The following is a 17,560-nucleotide window of genomic DNA, read 5'->3' as shown; positions in this document are numbered from 1 at the left end:
AGCAGAGGGAGGAGGGATGCAGATCAAATCTAACTAGACCGGGTTTTCCAGTGTTCGAGACTGAAGGGAACTTCGACAACAAACACCCCCCGCCCCCGCTTACACACACACACACACACACACACACACTCACACTGAAAGACCATTGCGTGTTTGTATCCTAACCCTAAATCTGAAAATATGAATTTTTATTTCCAGTGAATTTGAAATATTTATCACAAGATATTATGGAAATCATTCTTGTCATTTTAGTTTTACACAATTGTATAGTAGTCCTAGACTAGTATATTCAAAATAAAAAACCGAGCAGTGTCGGAAAACTGTGGATTCATTGCATTTTTATCATCATATCATCATCATATATGTCATCTTTATAATCCTTGATAATATTTTTAATGATTCACCATTTTCTAATAAGAATGTCATCCTTTTTTTCTCTCTATCTCTCTCTCTTTGTAATATTTATTTTTATCGACCCCACGACTTCTTTACAAATTATATGTATGAAAATATACGCATGGGCATCGGAAGCAAATTGAAAGGGGGAGGGCTAATTGAAAGGGGGGGGGGGGGCTAAACCAGCAAAAAAAGGTAAATCCCAATTTTCAATACCTGTATAATGTCTAAGCCACATAGACCCCCCCGTTCCGAAGCCTATGACATGAATCCAATATATCAATTCTAAATTAATTGAAATTCACATAGATCTACAGTTTAATTAATTTTTCGTATAATGTTACTATCTATGATTTGCTATTACTAGTTATGGAAGTAAATAACTTACCAAGACACTCTGGTTCTCTGTCTTATCTTCCCTCGAATCCGCGAACATAGCGTCGTTAGAAACAAGAATTAAAAGAGTAAATGACCTTGGTAAATTACCAATTTCCGTATTTCATTTTCCCCCAAAATTCATATTGATCACATGTGACAACCAACACCATTTTCATTGTGTGAATGAGATATGTACCTGGCATTTTGCATTCGAAATATAAAAGTGGTTGTTGCATGTGAAAGGGTTAAATTTTAACAAAGTTTTATTAAATTACACTATTATTTAGCGATTTTGAACGACCATTCCATGTTTAGCGCGTAATAGTGACGTCATAATGGAAAATTACGTCATTTTTATGCCTCTGGAATTTAGTTCGCATCTTACTCTCTTCAATATACAACAACAAAAAACAAATAAAAGAAAATGAAAATAGCGTAAATTTTTCGGCGAACTACCGCTAATACCGTATTTTGTTCTTTGTATGGTTTGAAAATGATACTTACTCATTTTTGACACTCTTGTGATCAAATTCTATGAAGGCCTATGACCTGTGAAAAACTTCATACAGATATGAAGGCGTTTGCTTTTTGCATATTTATATAATAGAGAGATACAAAAATGAATATATTTAAACATTTATCCATATACCCTACCGATTTCAGTCCAACATACGTCATTACAGCGCCAGATGTGTTCCGTGTGGATTGTGACGTCACGGTGTCTGCGGATTTGGTGGATATAGAGAATGTCTCTATACGTCTTACTCTGCAGCAGTATCCTAACCGGGAAACAACATACCAAACTGTTGATTTCATGGCTTCTTCAGGTAAGTGTTGATTTAAGGGGGCCGACTATAGTTTCCATTGCGCAATATTTCGCGCATCATAGTAAAATGAAGCGTATTTACTGTTTTAATGCAACTTTTTTCGCTTAATTATTAAAATTAAACAAAGTTAAGAAATTATAGGTATAAAAATGTAATTTCAATTTGATATAACTGATTTTTTAACCGATTTTGCAATTGATAGGTAGGTTGACGTCGTTGCAGTGTGTTTTTGACGTTATGATAATCTGTAGCTCTTAAAGAAAGGGGTAATAAAAATATTATTTTTAAAAAAGTAATAAACATACGCTCTTGAAATTTAAAACATAGAAATTTGAGAATATCTCCAATATTTTATTATGTTTTCATGTGAATCCACTGTGTACGTCATATTTTCTAATACTCTATAAAACTAGTAAAATTTGCTAATTTTTTGCATTTTGAGATGCCCCCTCTGGTAACAAGACGGTAGAATTATGTGTTTCTTACATATATTGTATAATATAGTATTACTCATCAAATATTATAGTTTGAACAAAATGTCTATTGTAGTATTTGTATAATTTGCTTTAAAGTGCTAAAAATTGGCATTTTCCTATATAATCCTATAGTAAATGTACCTGTATTTTGAGACGGTCCCTCAAAAAAACCTGGACGGTAGATTTTCCCCAAACTTTGCATGTACACTGAAGTTAATGTAAATTATATATGGTATAAAAATGAAGAGTTTCGCTATTGTAGTTTTCACACAATAAAACTATAGTCGGCCCCCTTAATTGCTAAGTTATCCCTCAACTTAACATGAATAGGGAAGTACGTATACTAAATTTATTACTGTAGTGAGGTGATTACTGTTCTAATTACAACAATTAAATGAATTTAGTTTCTTTTATCCGCCTCTTAGGGGTCACTCTGAATAATTTGACAATTTATAAATAAGCAAAATATTATGTTAGAGTAATATTTTAATGTGATTTTGTGATGGTCTAGTAGTTACATATCATAAACGTAGAACACTGTCTGGGAAATCTTACTTTTGTCACCTCCGATTAAGTTATAGTCTTAGTCTGCTGTCTGACAAACAATATAACGTTTGTATAAATAGACAGAGTCTAGAACAAAGTTGTTTTTTTCCATGTTGATTCAAAATAGAGAATATATCATATTTTCACTTCCTCCTGAATTGGCCAAATCAGTCATAAAGTGTTGGGAATAATAAAACTAAATCCTTTCAAGAGCTACCTTCAATATTGTTATTTTAGGTATAAACAGGGTGAAACTGCGAATCAACCACGCCCATTTTAATGACAGTAGTGGTGACGTAGAACATGCCTACCTGGTGGCGACCTCTACCGATCCAAGGATGACGTTTTCTCAGGAGTCGGTAATCCTTGTGAGCAGGGTGTCTGGCTTTATCTTCATACAGACAGACAAACCAATCTATACCCCTGATCAAGAAGGTAGAAAAACTGTAGAAGACAAACAAAATAAATGCATATATTATTATAAAAAGAATATAATCAGGTATTAGTTTTAATCTCTATCTCGAATATTACCTATACATGTATTTGCAGAGTTTCTTTAACCTTTTTGCGTGTAGTCATTTGATTGTAAGAATTACATTTCTAGTAAAGATCAGAGTTGTTTTGCTGAATGAGGACAGATTACCGAGTTCGGAACCTATAATTATCGATGTCAAGGTAAAAAATTACAGTTTAACAGTTGTTAAAACCATAATTACAATGTTAAAAATAGATATATTGTAAGGACCTCTTAACATTGCATCCTAATTTCAGTGTTCTTTTAAGTAGTTAGACTGACAATTTTACATTAAATGGAATAAAATTGAATTTGTAATCTACAAAGTCCAAAAACGTTTGTCATGAGTTGGTCTATATTTTAATTATTACAATTAATGGTGACTTTTATATATTTACCTTCTTCTTTGTTTAAGAATCCCCAGGGTATTATAGTACAGCGGTGGAACTCCTCGTGGTCCAGGCGTTTTATCGCCCACACATTTGAGTTACCAGACATTCCTTTCCTTGGCAACAACTGGACCGTAGAAGCTTCTCTTACAAGCAATGTAGCTGGATAATTATACATCTAAAAGATAAAATCAAAAGAAAGTCACATAACAATCATGTAAAAAATTGATAAACAAACAAGTTTTGCACAGTTTAATGTAAGTCTTTTCTACTCGTTAATTTTGTTATGATTTAGTGTGTTATTTCTCTATCTCTGCATATTGCAGAATGCACTCCAGACAACTGCTGTGTTTGAAGTAACTGAATATGGTAAAAATTTCTATTTTGAGTGGTTGTGGCATTTTATTGTATAAATTTGAATCGACAAAGCAAAAATCTTTATATTTTTCTTTACAGTATTGCCTCGATTTTCCGTAGACATCGATGTTGGGGATACAGCGATCATCCTACCCACAACTGATCAAATTGAAGTAACTGTCAAGTCCAGGTATTAGCAGTTTCATTCAGTGAATTTTTCTATCATTTACTGAGGAACAATTCACCCTGTAGAAGTCATCTTTATATTCATTTCATTACAGATATATCTATGGAAAGATGGTCCGCGGTGAGGCATTTCTTTCTCTGGGGGTCCAAGTCGATGGTCGATACGAGATGTGCCATTTCAGACTTAATCAGATGGTAAGACCTCATATAACCATTATTCCAGAAACGCAAAGTTACATAGATATCTTAACAAACTTGAGTCCTATGCAATACATTAGTATTTGTTGCAGCTGTCCTCTGGTGTAGCTACATTCAATGTTAGTATGGAGGACGTGTCAAACAGTCTTCAGCCCTACTGGTTTCCGGACGGAGCCAGGTTACATATCGAGGCAGAGGTGATGGATCAAGCCTCAGGCCGCAAAGAAAAGACATTTGATTGGTCAATTGTCTTTGCACTGCGACCATTCAGAATATCAGTTGAAAAAACCAGGTTCTACTTTAAACCAGGATTGAATCATGAAATTCAAGTAAGAATGGCTCAGCAACCATCGAAAATAGTCTGTTTCTTGTATCCTTTTCATCTACTAAATATCTACTTGATGTAAATAATAAAATAACTACACATATTAGTTACCAAACTATATAAATTTTTACAACTACTAAAACACTGAAATGTTTACCATTTATAGATACATACCAATTGGGTCAATCGTCAGAAGGCCATACATATTCCACTTTCACTGGCTGCAACGCGTACGTCTAAGTATGGGGTATCAGAGGAGGACCCTGTCCAACGCCTGACGACGGATGATGACGGGAAGGCGGTGTACACAATCAGTACAAGGACGCTGGACGACAGAATACAGTTTAGGGTATTTTTGTTACAGTACATATTCAAGAATTGGAAATTAGAGAAGGAATAAGAAATAAGTTTGTATTTAATTTTATTATTGAAAAATTCTCACACTTTCAGATTAAAACAAAAGATATGCGCTTTGAAGCAGGTCAACAAGCAAGTTTAACGGTGGATATCACTGCAATGAGAACAACATCTCGTGCTTATATCAATATCCAGGCAACTAAGGTATCATTACGCTTAATCTTATAGACATAATATATTCCCACGTATTCCAAAGCAAGAGATGCTCACTCCTCAATGACTCTCGATCTCATCTCTGATATTAAAGAGGTCCATGTTTGCCTTGCTCCTGATGTGAACTGTTTAAATATATAGAAATTTGCGCTTGAATGCTGTCCATGATTTCCATATATTTCGTGTGACTAAATTTTAACTTTAAAAAAAATAATTGATACCTTCAATTCTGGATAAGCAATATAATCAAGACAGTGCTGTAGAAATGTAGGTCAATCTTAAACTATATCCGTTCTTTCTTACAGAGCCAAGACGACCTTCAAGTCATCATCTTCACCAGTGAAATATTTACGAGTAACATAACTTACATGGTAAAGTACTTTAAGTGTATGCACTACAAAAAACACCACTCTGTCATGAAGGATGATAAGCTGTTTTTTAAGTACTTGACGATTCTCTGTTCCTTCAGGTATTGGGTCAAGGAAAGATCCTTACTTCCGCCTCTGTTACGATCTACAGTGGTATCCATGCTATTATAATACCTATACAACCCGCCATGACACCTCGGTGTAGAGTCCTGGCTTATTTTATCAAACAGACTCCCCTGGGACAGGAGATAGTATCAGACTCTGTGGAGATGAATATCGAGGGAATGTGTAAAACTAAGGAGGTAAAACAGAGACATTCAGCTGTTGTCACAATGAAGCATGAAAAAGGCATATCACAAGATAACATATAAGTGATGATAACTTCACATTTTTTTTCTCAGGTCAAGATAAGCTATCACATTTTGTTGCAATACAACACACAATCAATCATTCAAACACAAATTCGTGATGTACTTCTTTATGACCAGTTCATTTTGTCTGACATAGAACATGTAAATATCCTTTAAATACAAGGAAAACAATCTTTGTGAAAAAGAAAATATATAAGATATAATAATAATGATGTGTACAAAAATACCAATGTACATGTAACTTTACCATTAAAACAAGATACATTTCTTCCGTTTGTAGCTAACCACCAGCATAGACGATGAAGTCGTCCTCCCAGGGCAGTCATCTGTCCTCAGGGTGGCTGGTGCCCCGGGGGCCACCGTGGGGTTCCTCGCTGTGGATAAAGCTGTTTATTTACTGCAAGAGAAAGGAATTCTGACAAAACAAATGGTAGCCTCATTATTAAAATTGAAGACTAATATATACTCAACAGAAACAGAAACGCATATTGTTTTACTCATTAAAAGAATTTGAAAAAGTATATGGAACAACTACCTTTTTTATCATTGGATGCCTATGATCTTTTTAAAGGACAACGTGGGGTTTTAAAACCAAAGTGTTGAATTATTTCCCTTGATTAATCATGTATATGAAAATAGTATTTTACATGATTTCTTGTAAATCGGGGGTCTATTTTCATTGATATTTTGGATTTAGAGAAACAATAAACACTCCTATCAAACCCATATTTAAGATTTGATTGCAATGTTGATCTGCAATGTCACGCCTTAACAAAGATGAACGCAACACGAGCTAACTATGATGATAACTGGAGCTAAGCAACAGGAGGTTGCAACTACATTTAGTGTACATCAATCGGCTTTGCAGCGGTTAAACTACGTCTCCACAAGCTAAGAACACGGATGACAGACCAAGAACTGGCCGTCAACAGGTTACCACACCCAGACAGGACCGTCATATCCCCCTTCAGCAATCGACTGAGAACGTTGCACAAACTGCTGCTACAATTGCTGGTTGAAGAAATCAGCATAAAAGTGCACAAATTGTACACAAGCAACTGAGAGGAGCTGGTATTCGTCCACAACATACGTACATTGGAAATCCACTAGCGCTGGGACGTCGCAAAGTACATATTGTTATGCCCCTTGAATTTGGAGGCGATGGAAATGACATTAACCTAACTTTTCAATTCGCCACATAGGACATGTTTTATTTTTATCACAACACAGACTTAAATCACTTTTAAAAATAAGGTTTAAACTTAAAACTTAGATTATCATGTTTAATCTGAATATGTGTGATTTTTTTTTGTTGAGTATACATTTGGTTGAGAGTTTAAGTCATAAATATTGAAGTATCAATTCTTAGAAATAGCTCCTGCATAAAGAAAATATACTGTGCTTCACATTTTTAATTTACAATATGTTTTCGTTTGCCAAAACACAAAAAAAATCATATGAAAAAGTTGCCGTTGTATATTTTATATATGTTAAAGCAAGAGGATTTTAGATATGCTAAAGCAAGAGATTTTTATTTATATATTCTATATTTATTTCTTCTATTTCTGTATCTAGATTTTTGAGGATTTTGATAAACACAGTACAGACTGCGGGTCAGGAGGAGGCTACAGTTCTCATCAAATATTTCAGGTGAATTTAAAATTTCATTCATAATTTGTCATATAATACTGGATATATTTATTCGTATTTACTACATTACTTATAATGTTATAATGTACTCCAATTGACCACTAAGGATTCGGGTTTAACGGTGATCTCCAATATCTACATCCGGATCTCGCGCCGTGACCACACAGTTTGTAACAGAATCTCCAGAAGACGCCGATCATCGGGTATTAATATTTTTTTCAAAAGATAAAGTTTTAAATTATTTTTAAATAACTTTTTTATGATTTGAATCTGAAATTGTTCATTCAATCTTTCGTTTTATCATGATGTGATTATTTAAATATCGATGATGATGATGATGATGATGATGGGTTTAATTTTGAAGACGAATTGACAAATATAATTGACACCCATCCTTGCTGTGTGGCCGGGGATCTTTTTGGGAGAAATATAACAAACCCGGTGGAATGTTTTGAAGAAGGAAAAACGGTTTTCAATTTAACTGGAAGTACGGGTTGTTCCAAGGTTTTCTACAAATGTTGTAAACGCTTTTTGCCGTCTGGCCCAGCCTACACAGGTTTGTAACTAACCATAAATATGGGATCTGTTCCAAAGTTCTTAACTTTGTAACATAGCAAAAAAATGTTACGATCATTCAAAGTTGGTATTTAAAATGAATGGCGTTCTGGATATAATAGAAAGTTATTTACCAAAAATAATCCCTATTCTAGGAAAGACAGTCAATGATGAGGGAAAGGAGTACACATTCCGGGATATCGACAGTCAATCACAGCTGTTAATGCGATCTTATTTCCCGGAATCCTGGCTATTTGAGGAAGCAAACTTAGAGTAAGTCTTCCTTTATGCGAAAAAAGAACAATGCTATCTTCCAATCCTATCATAACACTAATATAGCTTTTTGCCAACATCTACACATCACTAGAATTGTTTCGTTGTATTTGTAATCTCTAGATCTGTTGCACATCCCTTAGCAAGAGGTGAAAGAGGGATTTGTCCTTCCTAGATTTACATGTACCAAAAAATTTTATTGAGGACGTTGTTTTTAATTCAATGTTTGGAAGTATAATTTCTATTTCGTTGAAATTTTTTAAAGTAAAATCATAAAACATTGTATCATAACTAGCATAATTGGGGGTAAAATTAAAAATAAACTATTGACAATGGATTTAACGAGGTGAAATTACAGCATGTAGTATTTACTTTATTATACCGATGCATAAGTTATATTTTTATTTCATCTCTTGTTGAAATCGTAAAAAGTAATGAAAACAACAATAAGAATTTGACCCTATCATTACAGTACTGATGGTAACCACACAGAACTCTTGCAGACGCCCCACTCCATCACAAGTCACATGATACAAGCACTCTCCCTGTCGTCTGCTCACGGATTGTGTGTGGCGGATCCAGCTGAGATTGTCGCTTACCAAGATTTCTTTGTAGATGTCGACCTTCCCTACAGCATTGTTAGAATGGAACAAACCGAGATCCGCGCCACCATTTACAACTACCGAAACACTAGTCTGCCGGTAATATTAATAACTGATGGTCCAAACATGCATATATTCTCTTATTATTTAAACTTACAATTAAAGAATAGAAGTGGAAATTATTTAAATACATGTACAGTTTAAGTAATTTGCATTAAACTACACATTTTATTTTTTCATAGTGTCGAATCTATATGAATACCACCGATGAAATTTGTTCCTCTAAAACCAGTACGATATCTGTACGAGTTAATTCCAATGATGCAGAAACCGTCAGATTTCCCATAGTTCCTCTACGTGCTGGGAAATTTCCAATAGAAATCATCGTAAGATCTGTCGGTGTAGGTGATTGGGTGCGAAAGATCGTCTATGTGATCGTAAGTAAAGACATTTTTCCTTCACTTTTTTCTTTGGTTGCTTCAAGAAATAATTTTCATCGACTGAGATTTTTTGCAGAATGAAGGAAAAGAAGAGAGGAAAACCGTTTCCTTTTGGGTTGATCCTCACCTTCAGAAAGGGAGACAACACCAACAAGGAGATTTACGAGTGAATAGTAGGCATAATATGAACTTTATACTAACCATGAAGGGAATATTTTCCTTTTAAATGATTAAATAATATAAAAGTGACGTGTTTCTTTTAGTTTCACATCCACAGACGACTTTAGGACTACAGAAGACGGACGTGGACCTGGTCCTTCCAAAAGATACCATTCCAGGCACCGAGCAATGCCAAGCAGGCGCTACAGGTTGCTAATTGTTTATAATAAATACTACTTTATTTGTTCACAGCATATTTCCTGAAAAGAACACAATTGCTTACGATAGTTTTGTTTGAAAGTCTTCTTTTTAAAAGCATTACACAAATGACTGACGTCTGTCTTACGAAAAAATTGTCATTATCCGAAGAGGAGTCCTCTTTAAAAGCAAAACAAGATACATGTAATCAAGGTACAATGTGACTTTTCCTTTTTTTTCTTGAAATCTAGGAAATATAATGGACTCCGTTGTATTGACGGCTATTGATGACGTAGATCAGTTATTGAATAGAATTCCACATGGATGTGGGGAACAGACGATGATCACTTTAGCGCCAATAGTATATGCACTGAAATACTTACATGGAACAAACCAAATTCAGGACCATCACAAAGTACGCGGCCAGAGAGTCATAAGTAGAGGTACAGTGTTTATAATTCATATTACTTAACATACTCCCTGGTGTTGATCACCCAAGAGTTCAAGTCAACTCAAGCTAATTCCCGTGATTTTCAATAGGTTTCCAGAAGTTACTTCGCTTTCGAAAAACTAACGGCTCTTTTGCAGTATGGCCCCACAAACCCTCAAGTACGTGGTATGTTTACATACTTGTTATTGAATCATCTCTGCCTTGTCTCATTATAGTGTGTGCATTTATCAGAGCTCTATTTGTCTTTACACAGGCTGACTGCATTTGTTCTGCGGGTCCTCTGTGAAGCCCAGAAGTACTACCACATAGATGAACAGATTCTGTGCTCGGGGATACGTTATATCTTATCTAAACAACGTTCTGACGGAGCGTTTGATGACGAGGCACCAGTGTACCATAAAGAAATGCTGGTCAGATTAAAACTGTTTTACAAATAGTGAAGGGGTTTGGATACTTTGCTCTTTCTACTTAATCCTAAGAAATATCAATGAATTTTCAATCTTGTACAGATACAAATTGATGTATGAAGTATTATTATGAAACACGTGGAGATAACGAAATTTCAATGAGAATTTCATAAAACAATACAAAATAGACATAGAAACATTATTATAAAACATAGGGGTGCAAACGAATCAGATGCCAAAAAGTCAATGAGCTTCCCATTCCAACCTGTCATACACGCGATGTACTCCTTGTCATGATCAGGAAAAACAGAAAATCCGTCGTCAATTCAGTGTGTAAATAATGGTTGAACAATTAGTAAAAAAAAAAACGTCAGTCAGCTTTTGACTCAATGATAAATTGTATTTGCTGACAAGGTCATTGTATCGACCATAAAACTTACGAAAGTATGACTTTTAAAGGGATATTCTTGTTTCAGCGACTTGTTTGTCAATAATTTACCTCGTTTAAGAAATTGTACATATGTAGAGCATGATCTTGCATATCGAATCAACTGAGATACAAAAACTCTTTATGCAGAAGGATATGGAGATAACCAACAGTATTCAATCTCACAAAGTCCATTAAACAATACAAAATAGGAGCAGAACAAACACGGACCTCAGAAACATCAGAGGTGGGATCAGGTACCATGGAGGAGTGAGCATTACCTGCTGACCGGTAACACGCGCCGTGTGCTCCTTGTCATGATCAGGAAATAACGGAAAAATCCGTCGTCAATTCAGTGTATAAATAATGGACTAATAATTAGTATGAAAAACGTCAGTCAACATTTGACTCAATGATAAATACCGGTAGTATTTGCTGACAAGGTCACTGTATCGACCATAGAACTTACGAAATAATGACTTTAAAAGAGACTGCTGATATTCTTGTTTCATCAACTTGCTTGTCAATAATTCACCTCGTTTTAGAAATTATTCATACGTAGAGCATGCTCTTGCGTATCAAATCAACTGAGATATATATACCCCGTATGCAGGTGATGAAGGTATAATGCTGCATAAGTAAGGGAAGTTGACGATAGAAAAGTTAAAGTCATCACGTTCATTATATAGCTTGGTTGTTAGATTACCATTAACGTCTTTTTCAAGTAAAATATCCAAGTATGAAACAGATGTGTCAGACTCTGAGGTATCTTTTATCTCAAGCTCACCAGGATATGAAGGTATATTGCGGCATAAGTAAGGAAAATTGACGATCAAAAAGTTAAAGTCATCACGTTTATCATAGAGATTGGTTGTTAGATTAGCATTAGAATCTTTTTCAAGTACAATATCCAAATATGAACCAAATTTGTCAGACTTTGTGGTATCTTTTATCTCATATCGTTTATAGTAGGAAATAAATAGAATTCAAGTGTATAGGGTTATTTTTAGGTTTTTGTGTGCTCTGAAATTATATGTCAAATACGTATGCAACCAATCTTCAAATTGTATTTTTTATGAGATAATTGATTTATAAATAATATCTATCATTTAAACAAATCCCAACTTAAGTTTCTCATAATAATTGTTAAGCCACTGAGTTGTGTATGGACATTTTTCAGTTTTTCTGGCCATGACACGGAGCACATGGCGGGTGTGAGCTGTCGTTGGGGATGCTTACTCTTTCCTACCACCTGATCCAACCAATAATGCTTTTAGGGATTACTCTGCTCCCGATAAATATCGTTTGATGTTGTTTTGATAATAACGACTGTAAAAGTGACAAGGCTCCAAAAATTAAAGCATAGTAGATTTATTAAATTTTATGACTGATCAACGTTGTCTTACATAAATTACATTAAAAATTCAGATCAAAATGTATTTCAAGGAAATATTCCGTTCAAATATTCAGTTAAAACAATACATATTTCCCCTAATGATTTATTTTTTTAATGTTTCCCAGGGAGGTAATATTGGAGACATTTCCAGAACTGCCTTCATCTTGATTTCTATCCAGGGATGTAGCTGTAAACCCGAGGTAAAGGCTGAATACAATATATCACAAATTCCCTGCAATGTTGTAGCCTAACAATATTTATGTATTTGAAGTAAAAGCACTTAAAGTTAGTTTCATGTTTCACTAGTAAACAATTAAAATGACACATTGATCACATAAAATTTATATGAATATTTAAATTCCATTATAAAAGATTTTGACTTGTCAAAATATCTTTTATATTCAAGCCTTTATGGTAAGTTTTTTTTTCATTGATTGTTGTGCATTTAATAATTTGAAAAAATCATTGAACAATTGAAAATTTCTAATAATAAAAAGCCTGACAGTTACATGGGTAAGATAATTTATTTCTTACAATGTACATACAGTAATTATTTTTTGTTTTCTATTAATATTATAATCAGGGATCCGCCATCAACATACAGAGGGCTGTACAGTACCTAAAGACCAATTTATTCTACGCCAGGAGGCCTTATTCCATAGCTATAACTACGTACGCCCTGGCACTATCTAATAGCGACGGAAAACAGGCCGCCAACAGAAGATTAAAACGCCTGGCTAAAAATAAATTCTTCTCGACAACTGGAGTAGACGGTAATTTTCATATCAATAAACTTAAATAGAAATTTGTCTCTGATATGTACGCTGTATCTAAAGATATTTATTATTTATTTTGTCATATTCATCCTTTTTATTATCTTTAAAACTTAAATTTTAAATCTTTTATATATTTTTATTTAACTTTTTACTTATAGAATATTAATTAGCATATAATATTTCATGAAATAGAAAACAAGTAAGAAGAAAAGACAACCAAAAGTAAAAATTCTTAAAAATAAATCCCTGAACATCATGCAATGACACGGTTTAAAGGGGCAGGGGCTTGTTTAAAAGCATTGTGACGAAAGAAATATTGATTTTTCGTGAGAGAACCTTACCTTTAAAAATTCATTCTCCTTTCCGCCGAAGTTAAACAGCTGTTCATATAGCCGTGATCGTATAGTGGTTAGTACTTCGCGTTGTGGCCGCGACAACCCAGGTTCGAATCCTGGTCACGGCAGTGGCTGTGCAGTCGCTGTTACGGCAGAACAGTGTCTTTTTAGCTCACCTTGACCATCACTGAGATCTTGGTTACTGGACTTTCTTATGAAGGTTCTGTACCGACGGGATAACCTGTGTAGTTTTAAATTATTGGGAGTCGTGTCATAAAAATGGGTACCTCTTTTTATCGGATATAAAAACCATTTTTATACGGAAATTCTGCAGTGTCAAAAAGTAAACTAATAGGCGCATTAGGAGAAATTGCTTGGGGTTAAGAGATAGATATCCCTCTTCAACATTCAAATAGTAAATGGAAAGTCCATGTTTTACATCCAATAGTAAAGATTTTGTTTAAAAAATGCATGATATGTTACATGCAATGGTGTAAGAAGAGTCGTATATTTACTTATTGGTTACACTTTTGTGTCCCAAGAAATCATTTTCTATTCTGGGAAACCCAAAAATGCGACAGATCGAAAAGTAAAAAATGAGATGCACAAATTCTATTATGTAATTATTGATTATACATTTTAAATCTTAAATGTCAACTAACAACTAAGCTATATGACAAAAGGTATTACTTAAAGTTTTTGTACTTACTTATCACCTGTAAACGGTGTTTATGTTTCTTAATTTATTAAATGTGCATGTTTCCGAGTATGTTTATGTACACATGTTCAATTTAAGTCAAATGCTACTGATGAAGGTTTTTCCAATAATAAAATATGGAAGTAACGAATAGTAATTAAGTTTAAAATTCATTTTAACTTCCTTTGTTTTAGAAATTGCTTGTACGTAGAGCATGATCGCTATTGCATAGTTGTACAACTGGGAGACATAAAACCCACATAAAGGTGATAAGGATATAATGTCACAAATCTCCGCATTTCGAAAATTATATATTGTCGTCAACATCCGTTACTTACACAGCAATATACATAAACCTTCATCATGCATACGGCGTTAATATCTCACAGTTGATTCTATATGCAAGAGCATGCTCTTTGTATGAAGAATTTTTGAAAACGAGGCAATTTATTGACAAACAAGTTGATGAAACAATAATATCAGCAACTTCATTTAAAGTCATTATTTCGTAAGTTCTATGGTCGAAATAATGATTTTGACTGCAAACATAATTTATTTTCAAGTGAAATGCTGACTGACATTCTTCATACTAATAATTAGGGTTTTATATATACGTTGAACTGTCGACGAATTTTTGTGGAATTATCCGATCAACAGAAGGAGCACTTGACGGATGTGACCGGTTGGCAGGGGATGTTCACTCCTCTATGACACCTGATCCCATTTGTGATGTTTTAGATGTCCGTGTTTCTCTGCTTCTATTTTGTACTGTATAATGGACTTTTGCTTTTGATTATTGTTTGTTATTTCCATATACAGCTTCGCGCACTTTTTAAGCACACATGGTTTTTATGTGGTTTTTTGGAGACCAGGTCTTCAAACAATTTATTGGAATTCCCATGGGGCACCAATTGCGCCCCGTTATTAGCAGACCTATTTTTGTATTCATATGAAGCAGAATTTGTGCAAAATCTTATGCATGAAAAGAAGAAAACACTTGCAGTGGCCTTCAACTCAACAATTAGATATATCGACGAATAAACAATGTTTTTTTTTTCTATTCCTATGATGATACGATATATGCTGGTGAGCTTGAAATAAAAGATACCATAGAATCTAAAACATCTGTTTCATATTTGGATATTTTACTTGAAAAAGACGTTAATGGTAATCTAAAAACCAAGCTCTACGATAAACGTAATGAATTTAACTTTTTTATTGTCAGCTTCCCTTACTTATGCAGCAATATACCATTATCACCTGCATACGGCGTTCATGCTCTATGTATAAACAATTTCTAAAACGAGGTAAACTATTTACAAACGAGTTGATGAAACAAGAATATCAACAGTCTCGTTTAAAGTCGTCATTTCGTAAGTTCTTTGGTCGATACAATGACCTTGTCAGCAAATACAACTTATCATTGAGTCAAATGCTGACTGACGTTTTTCATATTTATTGTTAGTCCATTATTTATACGACGGTTTTTTTCGATCATCGCACTGAGCACACGGTGGGTGTGACCGGTCAGCAGGGGATGCTCACTCCTCCGTGGCACTTGATCCCGCCCTCAATGTTTTGTAGGTCTGCTTTTGCTCTGCTCCTATTTTGTATTGTTTTATGGACTTTGTTTTTGAATAATTTTCGTTATCTTCATATCCTTCATTGTTTTTTGCACAAATTAAGGTCACATTCTTTTGCAATAAAACTTAACATTATTGAAGTTTCCTATGAGACATAGCTCCTATAGGATTCTGCCATAACTATTCACAGATTTAATTGATCGAGCTTTTTTTAATTTTAATAATGTCAATCAGTACCTTTTGAATATCAACTTCTTCGTTAACTCCCCAATGATGATTAATTTTCATATAAAATGTGCCCCTCCTATTTGTAAGAAAATAAATATGGTTGTGCAAAGTAAAACATTGACACTTTAATCTCTATTCTCAACTCTTTCTATGACACAGAATAAAATTTAATGAGACTTCACAGAATCTCTATCAATGATGTTATTATATAACTGCTTTTTTTATTTTTCGGGTTATTCCATGGCACCTGATCCCACTTTTGATATTTTAGAGGTCCATGTTTGCTCTTCTCCTATTTTGTATTGTTTTATGGAATTTCATATTGGATACTGTTCGTTAACTCCATATCTTTCAATTACTGAGAATGTTTTATTCACGTTGATTTCACTTGTAAATTTAAAAAAAATTGAATCGGCTTTCTGAATTTATGCCTGATCTTTACGTCCATAATTAAATTGTTTTCGCGTGCCTTACCGCTACAGGAAGATTTTGCTAAGCTGATACGGAATTTAACAAAATGATCAAATGATTCATACTCTTCGTGAGATGGAAGTTCTCGAGAGGTTGTATTGAAAGTCCCGTTTTGTGATTTTTAAAGACACTAGATTAAAGATCACTTTTAAAAAATATATATTTTCTTTGATTGAATTTTGATCAGCTATCTCAGTGGTATGTCCTTAGTCTTGTGGTTTATAAAATCATGTAGGAATGCTATCGGTTCAAGTTATCAAAATATAATAATATAAGGAAGTGAACTATTTTGTTTATTCTATCATAGAACTATACTTTATCATTATTAACAGTCCTAAAGACATTCCTCTTATCTAAAATTGTATCATTCTGAATGGTTTCTTATTACAACTAAGTCAAGGTTACTGCTTTTTACTTCAAGTATTTAACACTAAAGAGTAATTGAAGGTTGACTTTTTTCAATTACTGAGAATTAAAACTTCAGGATATTTTCTCAAGTTATGGATTTTCACCAAGAAAAAATCAGTTTTTAATTATAAAAAATATTTTAAGGATTTTTTTATTGAGCACCCAAATCAGCATAGACAAATTGTGGCTGGAAAGAGTTCATCAAGAATACTCTTCACGGGTTATTATTTCTTTTTTTATAGATTAATTCTAGAGAAGGTGTTTCATAATTCAAAGAAAGAAACTTATTTTTAGAATATTTCCAAAAGTAATTATTATGATTGCATGGTAAAAATGGAGGAAACATGCAATAGCTATTGACGTATCAAACTTTTGTACCATTGACCTCTTCAATAGTAATAACTGTTCATATAGCCGTGATCGTATAGTGGTTAGTACTTCGCGTTGTGGCCGCGACAACCCAGGTTCGAATCCAGGTCACGGCAGTGGCTGTGCAGTCGCTGTTACGGCAGAATAGTTTATTTTTAGCTCACCTTGACCATCACTGAGATCTTACTTACCAGACTTTGTGATGAAGATTCTTTGCCAAAAAAAATCCCGACG

At 34.0% G+C, this 17,560-nt stretch overlaps 1 protein-coding gene and 1 non-coding gene across 2 annotated transcripts in view; both read left to right on the top strand.

Annotated features, from left to right (window-relative positions):
* Positions 1-1,393: 1,393 nt before the first annotated feature.
* The window catches only part of LOC134276612 (complement C3-like), a 25,019-nt gene continuing 8,852 nt past the window's right edge, over positions 1,394-17,560 (top strand). The window contains exons 1-26 of the mRNA XM_062758844.1: positions 1,394-1,601; positions 2,861-3,058; positions 3,228-3,298; positions 3,553-3,684; positions 3,853-3,895; positions 3,983-4,073; positions 4,165-4,264; positions 4,360-4,596; positions 4,759-4,941; positions 5,043-5,153; positions 5,468-5,533; positions 5,632-5,832; positions 6,182-6,331; positions 7,477-7,551; positions 7,658-7,754; positions 7,916-8,107; positions 8,262-8,379; positions 8,852-9,080; positions 9,224-9,418; positions 9,498-9,594; positions 9,685-9,789; positions 10,030-10,221; positions 10,319-10,394; positions 10,483-10,639; positions 12,585-12,659; positions 13,043-13,232. Coding sequence (XP_062614828.1) covers positions 1,394-1,601; positions 2,861-3,058; positions 3,228-3,298; positions 3,553-3,684; positions 3,853-3,895; positions 3,983-4,073; positions 4,165-4,264; positions 4,360-4,596; positions 4,759-4,941; positions 5,043-5,153; positions 5,468-5,533; positions 5,632-5,832; positions 6,182-6,331; positions 7,477-7,551; positions 7,658-7,754; positions 7,916-8,107; positions 8,262-8,379; positions 8,852-9,080; positions 9,224-9,418; positions 9,498-9,594; positions 9,685-9,789; positions 10,030-10,221; positions 10,319-10,394; positions 10,483-10,639; positions 12,585-12,659; positions 13,043-13,232 — 3,589 coding nt within the window. The remainder of the gene's footprint in view (positions 1,602-2,860; positions 3,059-3,227; positions 3,299-3,552; positions 3,685-3,852; positions 3,896-3,982; positions 4,074-4,164; positions 4,265-4,359; positions 4,597-4,758; positions 4,942-5,042; positions 5,154-5,467; positions 5,534-5,631; positions 5,833-6,181; positions 6,332-7,476; positions 7,552-7,657; positions 7,755-7,915; positions 8,108-8,261; positions 8,380-8,851; positions 9,081-9,223; positions 9,419-9,497; positions 9,595-9,684; positions 9,790-10,029; positions 10,222-10,318; positions 10,395-10,482; positions 10,640-12,584; positions 12,660-13,042; positions 13,233-17,560) is intronic.
* On the top strand, positions 13,627-13,698 carry Trnah-gug (transfer RNA histidin (anticodon GUG)). The gene has a single exon. It is a non-coding gene; the product is annotated as a tRNA-His (tRNA).

Source organism: Saccostrea cucullata, unplaced genomic scaffold (assembly GCF_032062105.1).
Source record: "Saccostrea cucullata isolate Sc308-1 unplaced genomic scaffold, CSIRO_AGI_Scuc_v1 ctg590, whole genome shotgun sequence".
Lineage (NCBI taxonomy): Eukaryota > Metazoa > Mollusca > Bivalvia > Ostreida > Ostreidae > Saccostrea > Saccostrea cuccullata.
This window is presented reverse-complemented; position numbering and strand designations above follow the sequence as displayed.